This window comes from Cannabis sativa, chromosome X (genome assembly GCF_029168945.1).
Source record: "Cannabis sativa cultivar Pink pepper isolate KNU-18-1 chromosome X, ASM2916894v1, whole genome shotgun sequence".
NCBI classification, from domain to species: domain Eukaryota; kingdom Viridiplantae; phylum Streptophyta; class Magnoliopsida; order Rosales; family Cannabaceae; genus Cannabis; species Cannabis sativa.
The window spans coordinates 21361570-21386693 of record NC_083610.1 but is presented as its reverse complement, the minus strand read 5'-3'; the positions used below and the strand labels follow the sequence as shown (position 1 = coordinate 21386693).

The window sequence follows — 25124 nt, the reverse complement described above, 5'->3', positions numbered from 1 at the left end:
TAAATTTCCCTTATTATTTTGCTAGGTATATTATAATTAAACTAATTTTTAAATAAAAAATAAAAATTTAATTACATAGACCTATTATGAATTGTCACAAGTTATTAACTTACAAATAATATCAAGTACTTACTGAAATTTCAAAAATATAATTTAATATTATCATTATAAAAATTAAAATATTTATTTACAATTAAAAATTAAATTTAAATATTTATGTCATAAATTATTCTTCATTTAAATTTTATAAAATTGTTTTAATTACATCATCATATAAATAATATTTAACATTCACACTAAATAATAAAATATCAATACCAAAATTAACTTGGGGATACAATCACATGATGGAATATGTCCGAAGATATTTTTTTAATATTTTTTAAAATAATATTCGTTATAATTACAATATCATCTCTGTAAATTTTTAAATTTTTTTGAATACTTTACAGTATTAAACGGTAAACACAAAGTTTTCAAAATTCTAGTTTACTACATTTATTCAAAAAAGATCAAACTTATTTTTGGTATTATAAATTATTTGAAATTTTTCAAAAATTTACTAAAATAACATTCTAACTATAATGAACCCATCGCTATAAAAAAAATTTGAATAATATCTTCTAATACGTGTTATTAGGTACAAAGATTAATTGAAAGATTGTAATATAAAATTGACAATAACACTAATCACAACTTGAAATATCATAATTACGAGATAACGTTACTTTCTATAATAAATTAAATAAGTGAGAGCCGATATTAAATTTCTTCTACAAACGAATATAAACAGAAAATATGGTAGAAATATGTTAGAAGAGAACACAGTTGCAACGCCGCCGTTTTGTACCTCTTCTTCCTCAGCTCTGCCATAAGCATGGGAGGATCTGAAACCAGTAAGGAGCTTATGCAGTTGGAGCACAAGAATCCCTCCACTTCACCTCTAGGTCTTTTCTCTTTCTTTCATTCACTCTCTTTATCGAAAGAAAACTAACTCTGATGAAAAGCCCACCATTGCTCCTGCCCCCCGAATGTACTTGCTAAATTTCCTATCTTTTGTTTATGAATAATAGTTTATTTATTTATGTTGAAATGAACCTATCTTAGTTTATGATCTCTGAATTGTTTTGGTCTGTCTGTAAAATTTGTTGTTGTTTATTCTCTTTCTTTTTTCTCATATTTTCATGGCATTGTGAAATTTTAACTAGTGAGAGTAGGTTTCAATGGAGGGAATGAATCAAATTTTAAGATTTAGAAGTGTAGAAATAGAATTAGTAATTTTGGATTTCTTTTCTTATATGAGCTTGTTAAGATTCATGAAGTGCCTTTCATAGTCAATGAAAAATTGCAGCTTGATCCACAGGTTGGCATGCTAATCTTACATTTGAAGCAAGATTTGGTGTATAACAGGCAATTCTAAGAGCTATGATATTGAATTACTAGATTGAAATGAATCTCAAGTTATTGAAATGGTATCTCTTTCTGCAATTCTCTCTTTGTATAAATCTATTTGACCTTTGTTAAATGTTATTTGTGAGAAATAAAGATCCATTCTTTTACCAATTGCTTATATAATAATGCTTCAATAAGGATTGGCTTTCTTGACTTAAACTAATCAATTTACAGGACTTGATCTTCAAACCCCTGATGCTGTGGCTGCTGCTGAAACTGGACTGTGGGTAGAACGAGAAGATGAGAGCCATCTGCAAGCCGCGTTGCGTGCAGCCGCCTTCCATTCTACAACGCTGTTTGTCGGGGAAGATTTTGGTGTCTTGTAATGAACTGGAATCATTGTCATCCTCCTCCCTGGTCGAGAACTTCACCAGATATTGCTACCAGAGACAACTGCCCGCGGCCATGGGAGCTCTGGAAGCCATGCAACGCCGCGGAGTTTGGGCTAATTCGATTACTTACTCGGAGCTCATTAAGTGCTGCTTGGCTTGTGGGGCTGTTGAACAGGGTAAGCTTGTTCACAAACACCTTTTCTCAAATGGGTATCAGCCAAAGACTTTTCTACTCAATGTTCTGATTAGTATGTATGTTAAATTTGGTATATTGGAGGAAGCACTGGAAGTGTTCAACTTAATGCCTGAAAGAAATGTTGTTTCTTGGACAACAATGATAGCAGCTTACTCTAATGCTAAACTCAATCACAGGGCTTTGGAGTTATTGGTATTGATGCTTAGAGATGGTTTGAGGCCAAATATGTTCACCTACTCCTCTGTTCTGAGAGCATGTGTGGATTTATGGATTCTTAAACAGCTTCATTCTAGTATAATCAAAGTTGGGTTGGAGTCTGATGTTTTTGTTCGTAGTGCTCTAATTGATATTTACTCAAAATGGGGTGAGGTTCAAAATGCTTTAGGTGTTTTTAATGAGATGGTGACTGGAGATTTGATTATTTGGAACTCCATCATTGGGGGTTTCTCACAAAACAGCTTTTGGGATGAAGCTTTGAATCTGTTTAAGAACATGAAAATGGCAGGTATTGTCGCTGACCAATCGACACTGACAAGTGTTTTGAGAGCATGTACAGGGTTAGCGCTTTTGGAATTAGGTAGACAAGTTCATGTTCATGTGTTGAAGTTTGATCAGGATCTAATTTTAAACAATGCAGTTCTTGATATGTATTGCAAGTGTGGTAGCTTTGAAGATGCAAACAGTTTGTTCCATAGGATGAAAGAGAAGGATGTAATCTCCTGGAGCACCATGATTGCAGGGTTAGCTCAAAACGGTTTCAGCCAAGAGGCGTTGAAGTTATTCGAGTCCATGAAAGTTTCAGGGCCTAAACCAAACTACATTACAATTCTTGGGGTCTTGTTTGCCTGTAGCCATGCTGGTCTTGTAGAAGATGGTTGGTACTATTTTCGATCAATGAAGCAGCTATTCGGGATAGAGCCCACAAAGGAGCATTACGGTTGCATCGTTGACCTTCTTGGTAGGGCTGGACAGCTTAACGAAGCAGTAAATTTAGTTCATGAAATGAAGGGTGAAGCTGATGCCGTTACATGGAGAACTTTGCTTGGTGCTTGTAGGGTTCACCGGAATGTAGACCTAGCCATACTCGCAGCCAAGCAAATACTAAAACTGGATCCCGAAGATGCTGGAGCCTATATTCTGCTATCAAATATCTATGCGAATTCTCAGAGATGGACTGATGTTACTGAAGTTAGAAGGAGCATGAGAGCCATAGGAGTAAGGAAAGAGCCGGGATGTAGCTGGATCGAAGTTAACAAACAGATTCATGCTTTTACTATGGGAGATAACTCACATCCATTGATAGACGACATTAATAAGCGCCTAAACCAGTTGATTAAAAGATTAAAGGAACTGGGATATGTTCCAGACACTAATTTTGTTTTACAAGATCTTGAAGGGGAACAAAGTGAAGATTCACTTCGTTATCATAGCGAAAAATTGGCAATTGTCTTTGGTTTGATGTCCTTGCCAAAAGAGAAGGTTATCCGTGTTAGGAAAAACATCAGGATCTGTGGAGACTGTCATGTCTTTGCAAAGCTCTTGTCGAATCGAGAGGAAAGAAGTATTGTGATACGGGATCCCATTCGATACCATCATTTTCAAAATGGCAAGTGTTCTTGTGGAGATTACTGGTAGAAGAAGAGTCTGCAACATTTTGGTAGCTTATGGTCAATGTTTATAGTAGACAACAAGTACAATTAATTGTTCATTACTGGCAAAGATGTGTGTTGAATTGAATGACAAAAATAAATTATACATAATAATATAATCAAAGTGCAAATATTGTATTATAATAAGTGAAGAAGAGAGAACAGTAAAAACTATTTACTGAGGAAATATTACGGTAAGATCAAGTTTCATCAATATATGTTAAGAGGTTTGCTCTTATTTTCTTCTTTTGACTCACTTAAAAATCATATTTGATTTGATTTTTGTGTTCTTTAGTCTACTTTGAGTTACAGTCTCAAGAGTGACAAATAGTTATGGAGGATATGATAATGATAAATATTAAGTGAAATGGTTAACTAAGATTTTTATCTCTTTTTTCTCCAACTATTGAAATTGTTGAGTTAAAGGATTTTCGTCTAATTTTACTAATGAAATACTAACGTGAATGAAAGTTTAGGAGATACAATTTGATACTCGTTCAAATTCGAGAGGCATAACTACTTGAGCTCCAAATTCGTAAAAGGTATTGGGGTGTGTGTAAGGGTTGGGGATCGAATCTAAATTCTCATGGGATCGAATCTCAAATGTGTAACTCAAACAATATATATATACAAACACAATCTTAAAAAAAAACTTTCAACGTAAAAATGTAAATTTTTTACAAAAATGAGTGTTTCATATAATTATCTCATTATTTTTTTTGAACAAATAACAGTCAGTACATCAGTATAACACTAGGAATCAACAACTCTTACATAACATTCTTAAGATGAGTAATAAGCCATTGTTACTCTCTCACAACTCATCCTTGATGCTCTCATTTCTTTCAGGCTTGGCAAAAGATGCATAAGCTTTGATAATGGATTCATAGATGGTGATTCCTTTGAGGTACTCAGCTTTGTTCAAAAACTGTAAGCCATTAAGTAATGATATCATGAGCTCACAAATAAAATGACATACACCAACACCAAACAATTGAGACCATAATGGATTGGATTCTCACCTCATTGTGGTCGTGAAGAAGAATAGGAGTATTGGCAATGGGAGAGAAGCCAATAGCAGGCAGGCCTTGCACCCGAAAGTATCGAGCATCTGTCGTCCCCATCATGATCTGTGGCTTATCAAGTTTTCCATTGGCTTTCTTTATAGCTTCTTCTAACAGAGTCCACCACGGGTTCGAACTGTCAGTTGCAGTGAGAACTGGTCTTCCAAATTTATCAAGAACAGCAACTTTTTGTTTGAACTGATTATGACATTAAGGCAAAACAAAAAGTGTAGAAAACTTGAAAGCATGCCCTTTAGGCTGAAAAGACCAAACAAAGAAAAGATCCAACAAGTGAATTACTACCTCAAATGTCATATTGCGTGAAGCAGGTGCCCATTCTTGGGCAATTCTTCTTTCTAAAGACTCTGGATCAGCATTTGGCGGGACCCTTACATCGAAACCTGCTTCTGCTTCAGATGGTTGCAAATTCATGACGAAGCCCTGAAATAAATAAATGGTATCAAATACTTTAGGATCATTACTTTCATCAATGAATGTAATGATAAGTTGTACAAACGCATGCTGCAAAAGAAAATTTCTTGAATTAGTTGTTAACTAAAGATCTAAAGAATGAGTTAAACTCACAGTTGGAGATGGGGTCCCAGCTTTGAGGAAGACCATGTTAACTGAAATGACATCGCTATCAGTCTTCAAACCAGCCTTCAACATATCAAACTGCGAATCCCGAAACCTCCTAATGCTTTCAACACTTTTCATCAAATTCTCCATGGCAGTGTTATCATAAAGCTTTGCACCATGTCCTGGTGCCCCAGTGGCCTTTATCACCAGCCACCAAGGACTCCTTTCAGCGTAAAATACCTTGTAATTCTCATCTGGCGAAGTAAGCCCTATTCCCCAAAACCAAGTGTTTTGTATAAATAATAGCATTATGAAATCAACTTATTAGTAAAATAATCATGTTGGAGTGACAGAAAAATTGTATTGTGCAACTATAAAACAACTATTATGATCGTTTTCGACCATAAATTTACATTAGGCAACCAATGTAGTTTTTTTGCTAATCTAACATTTTCATGTTTTAGTTTGGCAAGTTGAAAGCGGCTGCTCCATTCCCCACCCTCTATTTTGCCACCTTTGAAGTGTGTTGGAACCGGCTCCTCAGGAGCACTTAGCTCCTTGAGCTTATAAGACACCAAAATATTTAGCACTACTATGAGGTAGCATCCTATAATTAGTTAGTGATTTTTTATAATTTTTATTAAAGTAAAATAAATAAGACTCGATATTAAAGTACACCAACAGTGATATTACACATTACAAGGGTGCTAGTCACCGTAGTTGCCCTTTAGCATTTCTCGAGCTCCTTTTGTGACTTCGACTTCCTTGGAGATGGACTGGAGCACACTCTTTTTCTTAGCAATTCTTTTATATATATTTTTACAGAAATTCACATAACAACTAACAAAATAATCTAAATCCCAACTAAAATCTATATAACAACTCAAGTAGAAGAGCAATATATGAAGTAATTCTAAAAAAAAAAATTAATTTTCTCTAATTTAACATAATAAAATGAAAATTTTCCCAATCTTATCTAATTTATTTAATCAAATTAGTTACACTAATCTAATCAAAACATACTAATAATACTGACCTTCATCAAGCATTATGGCCACATTCATGTCCATAAAAGTTTTAGACTGAGCAAACTTCTGGGCACCATCATAACCACCAGTCTCTTCTTCTGGAACAAAAGACAAATAGATGGAACGCATTGGCTCAAATCCAGAAGCCTTCAATCTCCGAATAGCCTCAAGGTACTGCATCCCAACGCACTTGGTATCCTGAGACCCTCTACCGTATATATTACCCTCCCAATCAATCTCCGCACCGAATGGTGGGTAGTCCCACTTGCCGTGCTCGACGGGGACCACGTCTGTGTGTGAATTGAGAAGAACTGAGCGAAGATTGGGGTCGGAACCGGGCCATTTGAGGAGGATCAGGGGCTTTCCTTTAACGAATTCCAGAGTCTGAGACTCGAGGGAGAGGGATTTGGCTTGGGAGACGATGAAATCAGCTGCTTCGTAGTAGTTGGGGTTAGGATGGGCTGTGTTGATTCGAAGATATTGTTGGAACCTGGCTATGGCTGCCGAAGATGATGATGGGTCTTCTTCGTTTGGTGTTGCTGTGGAGAGAAAGAGGAGTGAGATTAGAAGGGTGCAGTAGGAGTAGGGGTAAGGTGGTTGTTCTGCCATGGCGGAAACCAAAGGTGTTTGATAATTTTGTAATGATTCTGGTTTTGTTTGGTGACGCCATTGTCATGCATATTATCTATCACAACAACCTTTGCTCTGTTTCGAATAATAAAACTTAATAAAAAGGATTTTTGCTTGATTTTTGTTGGGTTTTGCCACTAATTTTTTTTTTTTCCAAATTATTCAAATGGTTGCAAATATTTTCTCAAGTTACATTTTAAGCTCATTAGTAATTTTTTCCCTCGAACTTTGACATATACCAAATCATACCCTTTAAATTTTTTTTTTGTCGTTAAAAATTCCCAACGATTGTTAAATTTAAGGACTTTTGTCTAATTTCATTCAATTTTACTGTTTCAAGTACTAAATTATGCTCCCCAGACTTTGATATATACCAAATCATGCCCCTCAAACTTTTATATGTATTAAATCATGCCCCCTGAACTTTCATCCATGTTAGAATTTTTTTACTAAAATCAGATAAAAGTACTTAAATTTAACAATCTTAATAGTTCAAGGGAAATTTTTAACGGCCAAAAAAGTTCAGAGGATATGATTTAGTACATATCAAAATTTTTAAATAATGTTTTAATGTGACTATGAGTTATCAGTACAATTTTAGTACAAGAATTTATTTAATAACTTTGAATTACTTAAAATACAATTTATTAACATTTAATATGAGTTAATTAGAATTTTTATAACTATTGAAATTATTAGATTTAACAATTTTTATCTAATTTTATTTAATTTTGCTAATATAACAATTGTCAATTGTCCATATATTAAATCATATCTCCAAAATTTTATTATTTACAAAATAATACCTTTAACATGAATTGTGTCACTTAAATTTTTATTCATGTCAGATTTTTTTTAATAAAATTAGACAAAAATTATACAAAAATTATTAAATTCAAGGAAAACTTTTAAGGGCAAAAAAAAAAACTTTACATATTCATCTTCTTTGATTGAGTATCTATTTGTCAAATAGCTTTACATATTTATACTAACTATGCAATTTACTATTAAACCCTTATACTCTTTCATGCAACAATTGTCGATTAATATCACTGTCGTTTGTAAATAAATAAACCTTCACTTATATACAAAATCATTCCCATAATAACCTGTAATGAAAACAAACTCAAAGGGAGTTTTTCCTACAGTAAACTGTTTTACTTTGATAAATAAATTATTGAAACTTATTAAATGAGAAGAAGAAATGGTCATGGCTAGTGACTACAAGTGTTATTTAGTCTGAGTCAGTTCTAATGCCAAAATTTACATCTTACCCAACAGAAGATAGATGATGAAGATTACAATGAAGCATGTTCTGAATATGAAGACATTTGTGTTTTTTACAGTTCATCTTTAGCAACACCACTTCTTGCATGCCCAGTATAAGATGTGTAAGCTTTGATTATAGATTCATAGACTTCAATTCCTTTCAAGTATTCAGCTATGTTCAAGAACTGCAACAAAGTTTCAAACATGGATTCATATTAAGATTGGAATCGATTTGAGACGACACGTTGAAACATTCCAGCAGGGATGGGATTACACTCACCTCATTGTGGTCATGGAGAAGAATGGGAGTGTTGGCCATAGGAGAGAATCCAATTGCTGGCAAACCTTGGTCCCGGAAATAGCGAGCGTCTGTTGATGCAGGAAAGATTTCTGGCTTACCAAGTTTCCCATTAGCTTTTTTCACAGCTTCTTCTAATAGGTTCCACCAGGGGTTTGAACTGTCAGTTGATGTAATGAGCGGCTTCCCTGACTTATCAAGTACAGCCATTTTCTGTATGAACTGACCAAGCTAACAAAAGTATAGTTAGAGCAAGTGGAATTGAGCTCATTCAAGCCAGTTAAATTCTTGGCAATCAAGCCAAGTAGACGAGCCATTTTTATGCTTTTACTCTTTCTCTGCTTAATTTAAACGGGGCAGCCAAGTACTCACTGCATATAGATTATATTAAGTTGCATACTAATTTATGTAAATAGGCTAATTAGAATTTTTGCCTCCTGAATTTTGACATGTACCAAATTATACTCTCGGAACTCTTAAGGTCGTTAAAAATTCCCTCTGAACTAATGATATTTGATAGATTTAAGGATTTTTACCCAATTTTAGTAAAAAAAGTCTAACATGGATAAAAGTTCAGTGGATATGATTTGGTACATGTTAAAGTTCGAGTGACATAATTTGGTAGATATCAAAGTCTGAGGAGCATGATTTAGTACATAAACAATCACTGAATTAATAAAATTGAATAAAATTGGACTAAAGTCCTTAAATCTAACAATCTTAATAGTTCAGGGAGAATTTTGAATAGCTAAAATAATTCAAAAGGCATAATTTAGTACATGTCAAAATTTAAGAGGCAAAAATTCTAATTAGCTTTTTAAATATACTCAATAAGATTCACAAAACAAGATCATCAACATCAGCATTAACATTAACATACTTCATATGCTTACATGTTATAGCAAAAAGGAAAATATATTCCCAGAAAAACTAACAGTGCAACTATGTAAGGTTCAAGTAGAAAAGTAACGAGTAATTACCCTAAATGTCATGTTGCGTGAAGCAGGAGCCCATTCCTCGGCGATCCGTCTCTCCAAAGACTTGCAATCAGCAGTTGGAGGGATCCTGATATCAAAACCTGCTTCTGCTTCAGATGGCTGCAAGTTCATAACAAATCCCTGATAGACAAAGGAAATTTGTTAGTGAGTGTCACTAACAAAATTAAAGAATATTAAATTTTGTCCATTCTTCCTATATTATCACTAAGTGCTCAAACATAAGAATATGCTTGTCAAGCTCAGAACTTATGCCTTGAGCATAAACAAACTCAACATCATAAACCTCTCATTTAGAGATCAACTGATATACTCAAATGATGATGGTAGTGCTCTTTAATTTATTAATCATGCAAGTCACACATTAGCTAGGAGAAGTCATTATTCTTAATAAGATTTGATAAACTTTTCAATCATTGTTGATTGTCATAAGAATCAGATTTCATATCCCACATTCTTGTTGAAAAAATTCGTAAAAATAGTCAAGTATCACATTGAGTTGAAAGTCAAATCAAACTCGATTGAGTGGCTAAGTAAGTAGCATCAAGGTTGTAAATTAAATTTGCTTAAGCTTCTCCTATAGACTTCTTTAAATACCATTGATCATCCTGCTAGAATCAAATTACCAGTAGTTGACTCATAGTAGCTTTAGTAGATTTCAACTGCAGTCACTTCAAAAACAGTTCATATCAAATTGGGCATCTCCAAAGCATAGGCCCAAATGAAGTTTTACTTCAAAATGGAGTAAAAAAAGCTCCTTTAATTGATATGGCAAACACTACAAATAGAGTAGTAAACAGTGCTTGCTCCTTCAAATATGAAATCTATAAATTTCCAACTTCTAGCTTATTCATCTTCATTAACAACAACAAAAATAAAGGAATTATGTCCTTAACTAGTTAAACTTTGCCTTAACACTTCTTTCAAGTCTTCATATAAAATTTTAATACAATAAGATAACAAAATTCAGTCCAAGCAAGATAATCTAAGGTGACAAACTATATAAATGAATCACTTACAGTTGGAGATGGGGTTCCAGATTTCAGAAAAGCCATGTTAACCGAGACAACTTCACCTTCTTCCTTTAAGCCCGCCTTCACCAAATCGAACTGTGAAGCACGAAACTTCCTGATACTCTCAATACTCTTCATCAAATTCTCCACAGCAGTGTTGTCATATAGTTTGGCCCCATGGCCAGGTGCTCCTATGGCCTTGATCACCAGCCACCAAGGGCTCCTCTCTGCATAAAACGCCCTGTAATTCTCATTTGGCGACGCCAAACCTGTTTTCCAAAAACAAAAATTAATCATTCCCACAATGAAGTAGCAAATATTCATATAATACTTTTAAGGCTAATGAGGATGCGGGGTCAAGATATAGTAAAATGTTAAAGTTTGGGAGCACGATTTGATATATGTCAAAGTACAGAGAACATAATTTAATATAGTGAAATTTGCCAAATTAACCATTTGAAATACTAAAATTTGCAAAAATAACTTCACTTAATTTACTCTATGCGACCATAATGGTCGTACATTGTAAATTTATGGACGTTTTGTGATATAAAAGTTTACGATCGCACTGTAATTTATGATTGTTTTTGCGACTATAGAAAGTTATTTTAGTAATAAAATTTAAGATTTTTTTCATTTTTTCACTTTAAAGTAGTTTTTTTTACATTTTTACAAAAATTCAAATAGAAACTCACGAAACAACTAACGGATCAACCTAAATTGCAACCAAAATTCACATAATAATTTACATAAAAACTACCGAAAGAACCAAACTGTAAATTTAAAAAAAATGATTTATAAAGTAATTCTCCTAAAATTTTTTGTAAAATTATTAACAACAAAACACAGTTTAATATATGAACAATCGGATTGTCTTCTTTAGTAAAATTGAATAGAATTAGACAGAAATAAAATTTTTAACTGTCCGAAAAATTCTACTACGTACATAGCAAAGTTTAGAAAAATAATCCTAATTAGCCTACTTTTAACAAGTCATTTACACAAGATTCAAAGCTATGGCAGAGAATTTCACCTTCATCAAGCACAATACCCACGTTCAATTTCTCAAAAACATCAGACTCAGCAAACTTCTCAGCCCCATCATGGCCACCAATCTCCTCATCAGGAACAAAAGAAAGGTAAACCGAACGAAGGGGCTGAAACCCAGAAGCCTTCAATCGACGAATAGCCTCCAAATACTGCATACCCACACACTTCATATCCTGAGACCCTCTAGCGAAGACATTGCCCTGGGAATCGAGATAAGCCGATAACGGATGGTGATTCCATTTCTCGTGCTCGGAAGGGACTATATCAGTGTGGGAGTTGAGAAGTACGGAGGGGAGAGAAGGGTCGGAACCAGGCCATTTGAGGAGAACAACGGGCTTGCCCTTAACAAACTCGATGGTTTGGGATTCTAGAGAGATGGAATTTGCCTGAGATATGATGAAATCGGCGGCTTCATAGTAGTGAGGAGTGGGTTGAGCTGTGTCGATTTGGAGGTATTGTTGGAACCTTGATATGATCGGTTCAGATGGGTGTTCTTGGATTGAAGCTGTTGATATGGTAAACGAGTATAGAAAGCATATACTGAGAATTATATGACAGTTGTTTTTAGCCATGTTTATGGAACAAAGCTTCATCTTCATCTTCTCCTTCCTCTCTCTGTTTTCTGTAATAAAAGAGAGATATGATAAAAGATGCTTCAATCAATTTTTTTATTTTTTTTTCAAATGTCCAATCAATTTTTTTAGGGAGTGAAATTTATCAATCTCAAATACTACGACCAAAAATTACTAAATAATAAACTAATGTATTATGATTAGATTAACAAATTTTAACACAATATAAATTATACTGTTTAAAACATAACAAATAGTCACTATCAACTTGTATTATTATATTTAAAAATGATCTAAGATCAACTTCAATCTACGATCCAAATCTAGGGACCCAGACCAAGACCGAACCCGAACTTGGACTGAACTCGGGCATGGACTTCAGACCTAAATCCCGGATCAGACCGGAACCACGAACCACAGACTCGAACACCGAATCGAACCCCGAACCCAGGATCCCAACCTAAAACTAGACCCAAACCGGACCAAGGACTGGATGTTTGACCATGGACTTGGACCCAAGACCATGGACCTGGACCCTGGACCCAAACCCAAAAACGGAATCAAACCTCATTTGAACCTGGATGTGGACTTCACACTTGGAACCCCAATCGGTACCGAACCACGGACCAAGGACTTGGACTCGAGACCTAGAACCCGGACCCGAGACCCGACTCCGACCCTAACCCGAATTTGGACGCATACCAGATCCTGGACGTGGGACCCAAGTCGAACCCTAGACACGGACCTAGATCCCAAACCGGGACCGAGACCCCAGACCGGACCACGAACACGCACTGGACGCCGAACGTTGGACACAGACCTAGACTTGGACCCGTGACCCAAATCCAGACCCGAAACCCAACCTGTAGTCTATGTTGGAACGAGTTTATTGAAAATATATTATAACTTTACACAACTTATTAATACAAGTCAATACCAAACATGATATTGTATTAAATAATACAATACAATACAATCCAACACAATACAACGTACCAAACAATAGTAATTTGCAGCGTAAATACCTAAGTTTAACTCTTGGTTGCATATAAATTCCTAAATTATATTTTTAGAACTTCTGTAAATATCTAGCGTTAAGTGTCAAGTCAATGGCCACATGATAGTCATTGATTGGTTCAAGTCATTAAATTTTATTTTTATTTAAAAATTCATTTAAATATACCAATAAAAAATGACACGTGGATATTGACTTAGGATTTAATGTTCATATACCTATTAAAGTTCCATACATATAACTTAGGTATTATTACCGTAAAAAATTAAAGGATAAATACCATTTTTGACTATGTGTTTTGCAAAAATTACCAATTAGACCATTTGTTTTGTTAAATGAAAAAATAGATCTTGTATTTTCTAAAATGATAAAAATAAGGCTCTGAGCTTAATTTTTGACAATTTTTTTTTTAATATAACTAACTTGAAAACAATTCCTAACACGAACAGATATAGAAAATATAAACAGTTTTATCATAACACTTTTAGATCGGATTATTATTAAATATTATTTTGACAAAAAATCAGTTCAAGGTCTTATTTGTACCATTTTGAAAAATACAGGGTTCATTTTATCATTTGACAAAATAGATAGTCTAACTGATAACTTTTGTAAAACACAGGGTCTAAAATAGTATTTATCCAAAATTAAACTTAAATATTTATCTACAATTAAGAGTTATAAACTTAAGTATTTCTACCGCAAATTATTCAATACTGAAATTTGTAAAATAACCTCACTTCATTTATTTTATACAATTATAATAGTCGCACAATATAAATTTATAATCATTTTGCAATCATAAATGATCATTGTAATTATAGAAAATTTATAAATTTACATTGTGCGACAAATAAATTAAGTGAGATTATTTTATAAATTTGATATTTTAAATTATTAATTTAATAAATTTCACCTTACAATATCATTTTGGTAATAAAAATATTTAAAAGTCATTTTACTAAAAACAATTGGGAAATTTGAATTTCCATACTTACAATACCCTATAATTTTTTTTCTAAATGTATAGTTATTAAAATTGGTCATATATGACCACTTTACTAATTTTCCAAAACTACTCCTCACATTTCAAATCCTAATCTCAGCCTCTCTCTTCCTCTCTCTCAACCCATACTCTCGGTTAGCCTCAACCCACAAATACCCGAAGCTGTGCTCACGGTGACGGCGCACGGCGCAGGCGACCTCGACCCAGCCCATCGACGACGAGCCCACCCACGCCGAACCGTGAGCAAGTTTAGATTTTTTTGTTTTTTTTTTTTTATTTTTTTTAGAAAGTTTAGATTTATTGTGTTTGTGATTTTGTTTGGGATTGTGTGTGAAACCTATTATTTGTTAGATCTAAGAAATTTTGGGTGGAATTGGTGGATTCAGATCTGTGATTGTTTTTTGGGAAGAAGACAGCCCGATGGGGTCGGTCCAATGGTCCCGATGGGTCCAGTCCGATGGTCCGATGGGTCCAGTCCGATGCTATGGGGTCCGATGGTCCATATTATTTAATTTTTTTTGCTAGAAATTGGTCTGGGTCCGATGGGCTCGATGGGACCCTCGATGGGTCCGATGGTCCGATGCTTTTTTTTTTTTTTTTTTTAAATTTTTGGTTCTGGGTCCGATGCTCATTCGGCTGGGAATTTCTTTTGGATTTTGGTCCGATACGCGATGGTGAGGGGGTGACGGGAGAGGGTCCTGCGAGGTGGAGAGGGGGGCTGGGTCCTGGGTCGGGTCGTAGGCGGTGGTGAGGGGGTGACGGCACGGTGGTGTGTTGGGGTTTGAATGGTGTGGGGTGTTAGGTTGAGAGAAAAGCTAGAGAGATAGAGGAAGAGAGAGAGAGAGTTGGGGTGTTAGTTATGTGAGGGTTATTTTTGGATTTTTCATAAAAGTGTCATATATTTTTTATTTTAAAATATATTGATTTAGGTATAAAATATTAGGGTTTTTAAAATATAGTTTTTCAAATTTCCCAAACAATTTTCATAAAAGTTACTCCTAAGTGGAAAAAGTATTCAATTAAAGCAATAACATAAGACAAAAATGGGGTCCACTTTGAATTGTTTAATACACATGAGATTGATTAAGATGAACTATAATAGCCTATCCTAGCTCTTCCACATTTTGGAGAAACAAATGGAGAAAGCATTACTAATTTACCACATATGCCATAGAGAGAAGTGGCCTCAAATCTTGTCTTAACAAGATTTTGTATCCATTATCTAATCTATAATACACAATAAGTGAAGAAATTTTTTTCAACCAAAAAAATTAATTATCTAATCTATTAGCACGTTAAACTAATTTATGGGCATTAACATTAAAGTTTTGAGGTTGACACCAAAGATATATCCCAAAAAACTAAAAAATAAAACTTTAAATAAGAAAGAACACTAACTTATGTTTTTTCATCCCATCAATAGGATATCTACAAAATTAGGGGAATAAGTAGATTAATATTAAATATTTAATATATATATATATACAAAATTTCATTAGAAAAATTTCATTTGACATAAGATACTTGCATATCATGAACTACCATAGAGATTTTAGTAATTAAAATATTAAAATAAATTTATATGGTTGACTATTTAATGGTTACATTAAAAATGTAATGATGATAGTTATATTTTGTTAGAGATTTTATTATAATAGAAAAAAATTAAAACATCATAACTCTATTGTAATATAATACAAAATTAAATAAATGTTACAACAACATATACTATCTTATATATATATGTATATTATATATATAAGAAAAGTAGATAAAGAATAATATGTATAAAAATACTCACTCACAATCTTGAGTGTAGATTAGTGAAGATCACCATAACTCGAACAATGTATTACACTTTTGTCTAAAAATTTATTTTTTCCTATCTCTAAGCACTAAGAGAACTTTTTAAGAAATAACTTTAGGAATTATCAAGTCTTTTAGGGTTTCTAACAAAGTGCTTTGTTGATATAAACTTCTCAATGTAAGAACCTTAGATCTCTTTATATAGGATTTAGAATATCATCATTTGAAATTTAAACTCGTAACCCTCATGGATGTTATAGACTCAAATGTAACTTATGCACACATCATAACTCCTATAGCATTAAGAATTTCAAATTAAGATGCGTAACACTTTTTTACACACTTAATATTGGTTATAATTGTAGAAGTTACTCATAGTAATAAGTGACTCCCTCATATGTTACAAAATAATGACAACTAATATGTATTGTCATATTAGTTTATTACATATATTTAATTTAATTTATATATTATTTATAAATAATATAAAATATTTTTTTTATAACTTGTTATAACATATTACTAATAGGTAAAAGTTCTATTTTGTAATTTTTTCTATTTCTTTTTCTTTTTAATTTTTACAAACCTTAGAGAGGACTCTTTCAATCAACAATTCTTTATATTTTGAAGGGTAAACATTGTCAATTATTATAAGTACTCAAAGTTTTAAGTTTATAAATGGCATAAATTTAATGTTTATTTTTAACAACATAAGTATTTAATATTTATAAAACTATAATTTTTCTCTAATTTCGTTTATATAGACTCTAAAGTTTAAATTCTACATTATTAGGTCTAGACAGAAACATGTAGTATTATTAGTTACTTTCAAATATTTTTTTAATAAGTTTAAAATGGAACTTGTACTAGCGAAACTAAAGAAAAATTACAATTTTATAAATATTAAGTACTTATACGGTTAAAAATAAATATTTAATTTATACTATTTATAAACTTATAACTCTAAAACTTATAAGTACCATTTAATTTATACTCTTATTTACTCTAATACTCTATTTTGAAAGAAAAAAAATAAAAAAGAAGAAGAAAGAACACAAGAAGTGGAAGGAATCTAAAAGGTTGGGGAAAAGCGTTTTTTTCATTCCATTTTTTACGTTACATGGTTTTTAGGATGATATTACTTTTTTTGGTAATAATATCTTTCAATTGATTTTTGGTGGAGGGTATAACATAATTTATGAGTATTTTTTTTTTTGTTGAAACGCATAATTTATGAGTATTAGATAGCATGAGTTGTCCTCTCTAAAATATTTGTTTCTCTTTTTACTTGTCATGTCATCTCACTCCCAAAAATACTTATTTAAATTCAAAATTAATTATTTCCTAAAAATAAGCAAATGAAAAAGGAAAAAAAAAATATAAAAAAAATTACAATGTAGAAGCACCATGTACTTGAAAAAATTTGTATAGTACATTTTTTTTAGGGTAAATACCATTTTGGACCATCTGTTTTACAAAAGTTACCAATTGGACCCTGTGTTTTGTTAAATGACAAAATGGACCCTGTATTTTCTAAAATAGTACAAATAGGACCATGAATTGATTTTTTGTCAAAATAAAGTTTAATTATAATCCGATCTAAAAGTGCTATGACAAAACTGTTTACATTTTTTTGTATCTGTTCGTATTAAGCATTGTCTTCAAGTTGTTGTATTAAAAAAAAAAGTTGTCAAAAATTAAGCTCAGGGTCCTATTTTTACTATTTTAGAAAATACAGGGTCCATTTTGTCATTTAACAAAACACAGGGTCCAATCTGTAACTTTTGCAAAACACAGGGTCCAAAATGGTATTTACCCTTTTTTTTATAATGGTGTTGTAGTTATTTAAAATTTTATAAATTTTGAGATTTTTAAAGAAATTTAATACGTTGAAAGTAGAGTTTAAATTGTCTGTTCCATGTCTACGTATAAAATAAATTATTTAAAAACTGCTTTTATATTGTAAATTATTCGAAATTTCTTAAAATTTTGTATGATGTCTTAAATAACTGTAACGTGCTCAATTATAAAAAAAATAGACTAAAAAATTCTTCTAAATATCGAAGATGAGTGCTATTGCCAACTTCCTATTACAATCTCTTAGTCAACCTCTGTGTCCGAAAATACATGTCGAAATATTTTTTAATTTGTTTTTTCATGGCAGTGTTGGTTATGCTCATAACATAATTCCTGTAAATTTTTAAAAAAATTCGAATAGTTTACAGTGCCGAAAATACGTTTAAAGTTTTTTAAAAATGTGTAATAAATTAGAAAATCAAGAACTCTATTTTTGACATTGTAAACTATTCAAATTTTCAAAAATTTACAGGGATGATACTGTAACACTAACGAATATTGCTATGAAAAAAATTAAAATAGAAATATTTCAGCATGTGATTTTAGGCGTGGAGGTTGACTAAGAGATTGTAATAGGAGGTTGTAATTAGCATTCCTGAATATTTGTACTCTTTATAAGAATGTGTAATTGTGCATGGTAAAAACACCCAAAAATGTCTACAAATTTAGTACACGTGTTGAACACCTTGTATTTTCAATAATACTTTTTAGTACCTTATTTTAAAATTATACATATTTGTTTGTACTATAATAGAAATATTTCAGCATGTGATTTCAGGCGTGGAGGTTGACTAAGAGATTGTAATAGGAGGTTGTAATTAGCATTCTTGAATATTTGTACTCTTTATAAGAATGTGTAATTGTGCATGGTAAAAACACCCAAAAATGTCTACAAATTTAGTACACGTGTTGAACACCTTGTATTTTCAATAATACTTTTTAGTACCTTATTTTAAAATTATACATATTTGTTTGTACTATAAATTTAAATATTTTTAATAAAATTTTATCAATATAATTAAACAGTATAAAATATTATGAATTCTGAATTCAAATTTAATTATTTAATTACATATAACTGAAAATTTATGGTTAAATTGGTAAAATTATATTGATTAAATTTTAGTATTAAATATGTATAATTTAAAAATATAAAGTATCAATTAAGTATTATTAAAAACATATTTTTTTTTTCAACAAAAAAACAAGAGACTAAATAAATATATTCCCCCATATAAAAAGGAAAATTGAAAATTGAAAATTGAAAATGGTTCCACCGCCTAAAATCAAAATCACACACGCTATTATAATCGAATCAACAAAAACGACACTCAAATTGGATGTCAATAGGATAAAACGACAACAACTTCTTCATCTTCTTTATTTATAACCCTTTAATTTAATATTAATAATAATATTGAGCACAGCAAAACCCAGTCCTTTATATAATGGCTTTGACTCAGTGAAAGAGAGAGAAGAGAGAAGAGAGAAGAGACCCTTTCGAGTTTTATTCATCCATTTTCCTCTGACAAATCCCAAAACCCACATTCAAACTTAACCAGAAAACGTAAGAAAAAAAAACTATAGAAGAGACCCCTTTTTGGGGTTTCGTTTTAATTTTTAGAGAATCGAAAAGAAAACAACAATGGAAGATTACATGAAAGAATGTATGAGAAAGTTGGCTTTATGGCATACAAGAACCTTCAAACCCATCATGACCCATGACGAGTTAGAACCCATTATGGCCACCTTAGGCTTCGTGGGTCTACCTCCGTCAACGGCGGCGGTGGGTTCCGGTAATATTTGGAAGGAATACGTCTGCTCAGCTGGTCGGTGGGTCGCTAATAATAACTCGGCTGAGCCACCGCCGAGGCCCAAGTTACCGTATCCAAAGATTGATGGTCTTCATATCTATACCTATAGAGCTTTTACAGAAGCCGTCAACTTCTACCTCGAGATGGGTAACTTCTCCGATCTCTTCCATATTAGGTACCCTTGTCTATCTCTTTCTCTTCTTCTTTATTGTTATTATTATTTTAATATTTTAACTAATATTTATTTTGATTTTTTTTAGTAATGGGTTTGTTGTGTAGGTTATGGTGGGTACATTATACTTTTCTTTTTGTTTTTCATATTATTAATTTGCTTAGTTTGACTTAGTTAATATATATGTATGTATAAAAATTAGAGAAGGGTGTGAAATTCTATTGCTTCATTTAGTGACATGAAAATAGACCCTTTTGAGTATAGAGAATTGTTAAAATGTATTTTTGGTGCCTAATAATCTTTCTAGTGTCATAATGTTAATGTTACTGGGGTCTCGTATAATTTAAAAAAATAATTTTCAAAAAATATCGTTAACTAATTGTGAGACAACGACTATAAAAAGTGCTGAGCACCATTGGTCCACAAGAGTTATGATTTATTGGTATTGGTGGTATGATAGTGATGGTGATAGTGATAGTTGTTATGCTTATTTTTATACAAACTAGCATAAAAAAACAAAAAACACATGATGAAGAGTATTGATTATAACTTTTTTTTAGAGTTTGGAATATATATATATTTTTTGTGAGGTTGTATGTTATAGCTGCAATGTTATTCTGATAAAATTTTAAATAGCTTGCAGTATTAAAAATATGTTTAAAATTTTTTAAACACGTATGATAAATTAAAATATCAACAACAAAATACGTTTGATGTTATAACTATAACGAGAATAAAATATTTTGGTATGTGTTATTGGTCATGGAGATTGAAATAGGAAGTTAGCAATAACACTCCTGTACATAATGAGATTAGAACTAAATATTTAAGCTTTTTTTTTGAGATTTGTCTTTTATAGTCTGTTACAAATCTTGTTCATAACCATACTTTTAGATCTTTGAATGGTTTTCTTATTAAGAACTTACAACATTTGCACTAACATGTTTTTGTCACTTATTTTTGCTCACAAATCATTATGGTTATCTTTCTACTTTTAAAAATGAGATGGTTGCAGTGATCTGATCACAGATTGGCATCTTTTAATTCCTTTAAATATTTTTCTTAAATAAGATAGCGACGATTCAAACACGAATATTCATTTTTTGATTAAGGTTAACTAATTTTTGAAAATGGTATTACACTCGTCAAAAGTGGTCCCAAGTTCGAATCTCCATCCTTAATTGTCAAAAAAGAAATTTTATACTATTACATACCCTACACTTGCAACATCAACCAATAGCTATAGATGTTTGATAAAAGCTAATTTGTATCCATTTTTGAGTCAGTTCATTCCAATCTTTTTATCTCAACTTTTACAGAACTAGTTTGTTCTGGCAAATGGGGTTTCAAAGTTCAATTTGTCTAGTTGAATATTGTTTTTAAACTGTACACACTGCACCAAGTTCATTGTCACTCAAGTCGAAAGATATTTCTCTTTTCTTTAATAAAAATCACCTTATAAAACTGACAAAGCCACCAACTTTATTGAAGAATCTTTCTCTGATATAATAAACAAAGAACAAAACAGTTTCTGGGTTATGATTCTTTGTGTGTGTGTGTGTGTCATGTGATGGTTTCAGGGGTATGCCGCTCTCTCGAAGCTTGGACCGAAACAGGAAATGGCGGAAAATGGAAGAAGATGAAAGTGTGTTTGTGTACAGAGATGGAACCATAGATCAAGCAACATATAATCTGTATCACTTTCCTAAGAACAACACCACCACCAACAACAACAACAATGGAAATGGAGTCAGTAATGAGAACAAGCCCAAGTCTATTGGACTTAGAAGCAAGGGAAATAACAGTCCCAATAGCTGTGTTGTTCCTTGGAAAGATATAGTTCCATGCCAGTAGTAAAGGTTGGAGAAAGTGTAAGCAAGAAAAGAAAATGAAAAAATGGAAAAAAAGAAAGAAAAAAGAAAACTTTTTGTTTGATTTTTTATAGAAGAGAATCTAAAGAATCAATAAAAATGTTATTTTTACCATTTGGTTGTGGATTGTTTTGGACCTTTTGGTGGTGGTACTGGTATATAGTAATGGGTTTTGGAAACATGAATGAAATGAAAGTTTTAGTAGGCTAGTATTTTTTTCGGTGTTATATCGTTATTTGTGTAATTAATTATTGTGTCTTATTTAACTTAAGAAAATAATTTTTAGAAAATATTGTTAACTAATCGTAAGGCACCTCTTATAAAAGGTATTAGGTACTATTAGTGTCCAATATCAATGTTCATTTTTATTTTACTTTGAACTTTTACATGTTATACCATCCATCAACCTTTTTATATTTTTTTAAATATTATTTAAATAATATATTTATAATACACAAATAATAAAATATTATATATTACATAAAATTTATTTGTTTTTACACTCACAAGTAAATAAAATATATCATAAAAATAATAAAAGAACATTGCTAAGCACTAAAACTTAGAATTCTCTTAATTACATTTAGCTAAGTAATATTTTCAAGATCATCTCCAACGCAAGGTGTAAAATTTATAGCAAATTTAGCTTGAAAAATAGCTTAATATCATATTTGGCCTAAATTTTATAATTATGCTCTAATACAAAGATGTATAATAACCTCCAAAGTCAACACGGTCATTAATTTTGGCTCAAAATATACCATGAACCTATATTTGTCATAATTTTTGTATTTGTGCTCTCATGCACAAGGTGTAATAGGCATGTCGAAAAGATCTATTTAGTTGGAGCAGGTTCGAGTTTCGACCCAATGGATCTCTTTCGATTTGAAACATTCAAATTTGGATCTTGGATCAGGTCCGCTCCGCCCCGCCTATTTTTTTCGGATTGGATCTAATACGATTCGGTTTCAATATATTAAAAAGAAACTTAAATCAAGACTCGGACCCCGGTCCCATACCCCCTAGGACCCAGGACAAGACCTGTCCGGGATCCAAACCTGGACCCAGACCCAAACCCAGGACCTGGGCTTGGGACCCAAACCCTGACCGAACCCGAGACCAGACACGAACTCGAATAGGACACCTAGACCTGGACTCGAACTCAGACCCAAGACCCGGTATAGGGCTCTAACCTAGGACCCGAACTCGAGACCGAACTCGGACCTGGACCAGACTTGGGACTCGAACCCAAACCCGAATTCGGGCACCCAAACTTGGACTCGGACCCAAATTCGGGACCCAGTTCGAGGCCATGACCCGAGATCTAAACCCATACCCGGACCCAAACCAGGACCTGTACCCAGGACCTGGACAGGAACCCCCTACCCGAGACCCAGACCCAACCCGTAGTTCGTGTTGGAATCGAGTTTATTGAAAATATATTATCTTTACACAATCTATTAATACAAGTCTTTAAAAAAAATAGAATCGGATCAGATTTGATCAATATAAGTCGAGTCAGATATGATCTGATCTAATGGGGAATGGAGAGGCGAATCCGTATATGATTTGGATCAGGTCAGATCATAGTTGAGTTAAAATCGACTCAATCCATTTACACTCCTAGGTGCAAATTAATTATAAAAATCAATACTGCTCTATTACTAATAATGATCATTGAAAATATACAAAATAATTAATTTTATTTTTTGAATTAAAGAAATCAAAAGAGAAATAATAAAATTGAAAAATCATTCCTCTCTTTAGTTTTGTAACCACTGAAACCATCCCTTTCAACACCAAAGCCACTTACAACTTCTTCATTCTTTGCTCTAAAGCACATCAATCTTGACCATGAGTATAAGCAGGTTAGGCTTGTACTTAAGATCCACTTAGCTCAAAGACTTAAATTTTATGTTTCTTTTAAAGTGCCAAAAATTTACCAATTTTTGGCCTCATTTAGCATATTCTTTGGCATTATTGTTTATAATAACTACTACCAATGTGACTGCAAGTGATGACTATAAGCCTTACTCTTATAATACATATCCTCCCCCATCACACTACAATCCACAAAAACCTAAATATCATTATATCACCATATGCCTACTATCACCACCTTCTCTTTCTCCATCCCTACTGCTGTCTTATTTTATAACTCTCCACCCCCACCATCACCCAGACCCAATCTTAAACATATACCGATTAGGTTTGTGGCTAGAACTCACCTAACTTAGGAATCTAAAAACATTTCTTCATTTTAAATTACACATTTTTTTATTAGTTTTAAAAAATGCCACATTTTTTTTTTTTTTAAATAAGGGCCTAAAACTATTTTTCTATGACCCGCTATATTTCAAGATCGGTCCTACCATCACCATCGCGGCCTCCTCCTTATGTATGCAAATACCCCTCTCAACCATCAAAGCCATCGTATTCTAAGTTGTCTTACATAGGTAATAAAATATAGGGAAATTTACAAAAATATTAGAATTTGGGTTAATTTTTACAAAAATATCGTCACACGGAATTCTTTTTAAAAATACTGTGTTTTTATAAAACACAAAATAGAACAACTCAAAATAACAGTAGAACAACTAAAAAACACTAGTATAACAACAGTGAAAACTTAACACAATATACTGTAGTATGAAACTTATAAAAACACACAGTAAAAAAGTAAAAAATACCGTCTGACAGTGTTTTTGTAAAAAAAATAGTAAAAGTTAGTATACCATATAAATTTCCCTAAAATATACATGTGTAAGTAAAAATGTACTTATTATGTAGTTGTGTAGTCATAAAAGCAATAGAGATAGAAATCCATGTCATTAATAAACAAATCCATCACCACCACTACTAATGCCAAATTAACAATGTCCTGGTTCTTTGCTCTCCAGTTAAAAGAATTATTTTTTATATTTATCATATAGGTGTACTCTTAATTGACATTACTCATGATTGAGTCACGTTAAGAAAATTTAAATTTTTATGCTCTAATTAAAAAAATTTCTTATTTTTATATTATATGGGCTCTAATTTTAACTTACATATTTTTATATAATTATATATTTGATATAATCAAAAATGAATTTTGTTGATATTTTTTTAATTCAGGGGATAAATTAAGCAAATAAACTCAAATATAAACTTTGGATTTTTATATAAGTTACCTTCAGTGGTATCTTGACTAACTATGAAAATAAGTAATTTGTAAAAGAAAAATAATTAAATCCATAAAACTATTGAAAAAATGGTAGATTCATATTTTTTGGGGGGGTATTTATGAAAATGTGCTATATAAAATTGGTGCACATTATAAAAGTCCGCATTTGCGTTCGAAGTAGATCTCGATGATTGAGATAAATAGGCCTTTAGTCATTATGGGCCTTAAGTGGGCCCTAATGTTGCCACATTGATAAATAGGCCTTTAGTCATTATGGGCCTTAAGTGGGC

The 25124-nt window shown here is 32.2% G+C and overlaps 4 protein-coding genes across 7 annotated transcripts; 2 read left to right on the top strand and 2 right to left on the bottom strand.

Annotated features, from left to right (window-relative positions):
* The first annotated feature begins 766 nt into the window (after window positions 1-766).
* LOC115702852 (pentatricopeptide repeat-containing protein At2g03880, mitochondrial) lies at window positions 767-3875 on the top strand. 3 transcript variants are annotated; one of them, XM_030630292.2, is made up of 3 exons: window positions 767-947; window positions 1364-1472; window positions 1627-3875. In XM_030630292.2, the coding sequence occupies exon 3, from the start codon at window positions 1693-1695 to the stop codon at window positions 3613-3615; it is 1923 nt and encodes a 640-aa protein (XP_030486152.2). In that variant the 5' UTR covers window positions 767-947; window positions 1364-1472; window positions 1627-1692; the 3' UTR covers window positions 3616-3875. The 3 variants fall into 3 exon arrangements, with proteins under 3 accessions (XP_030486152.2, XP_030486153.2, XP_030486155.2); XM_030630293.2 differs by having other exon boundaries at window positions 1352-1472; XM_030630295.2 differs by lacking the exon at window positions 1364-1472.
* Window positions 3876-4270: 395 nt separating this feature from the next.
* Window positions 4271-7013, bottom strand: LOC115702853 (uncharacterized). Its single transcript, XM_030630297.2, has 5 exons — window positions 6309-7013; window positions 5279-5541; window positions 4997-5134; window positions 4652-4891; window positions 4271-4557 (listed from the first exon to the last, which is right to left on the bottom strand). The coding sequence occupies exons 1-5, from the start codon at window positions 6907-6909 to the stop codon at window positions 4444-4446; spliced, it is 1356 nt and encodes a 451-aa protein (XP_030486157.2). The 5' UTR covers window positions 6910-7013; the 3' UTR covers window positions 4271-4443.
* A 1032-nt stretch (window positions 7014-8045) lies between these two features.
* LOC115702854 (uncharacterized) lies at window positions 8046-12287 on the bottom strand. Of its 2 annotated transcripts, none has more exons than XM_030630299.2 (5): window positions 11539-12287; window positions 10512-10774; window positions 9478-9615; window positions 8480-8719; window positions 8046-8384 (listed from the first exon to the last, which is right to left on the bottom strand). In XM_030630299.2, the coding sequence occupies exons 1-5, from the start codon at window positions 12152-12154 to the stop codon at window positions 8271-8273; spliced, it is 1371 nt and encodes a 456-aa protein (XP_030486159.2). In that variant the 5' UTR covers window positions 12155-12287; the 3' UTR covers window positions 8046-8270. The 2 variants fall into 2 exon arrangements, with proteins under 2 accessions (XP_030486159.2, XP_030486158.2); XM_030630298.2 differs by having other exon boundaries at window positions 8480-8728; window positions 11539-12251.
* A 6921-nt stretch (window positions 12288-19208) lies between these two features.
* Window positions 19209-21780, top strand: LOC115702392 (uncharacterized). The gene is made up of 2 exons (XM_030629862.2): window positions 19209-19800; window positions 21378-21780. The coding sequence occupies exons 1-2, from the start codon at window positions 19457-19459 to the stop codon at window positions 21649-21651; spliced, it is 618 nt and encodes a 205-aa protein (XP_030485722.2). The 5' UTR covers window positions 19209-19456; the 3' UTR covers window positions 21652-21780.
* Window positions 21781-25124: the final 3344 nt, after the last annotated feature.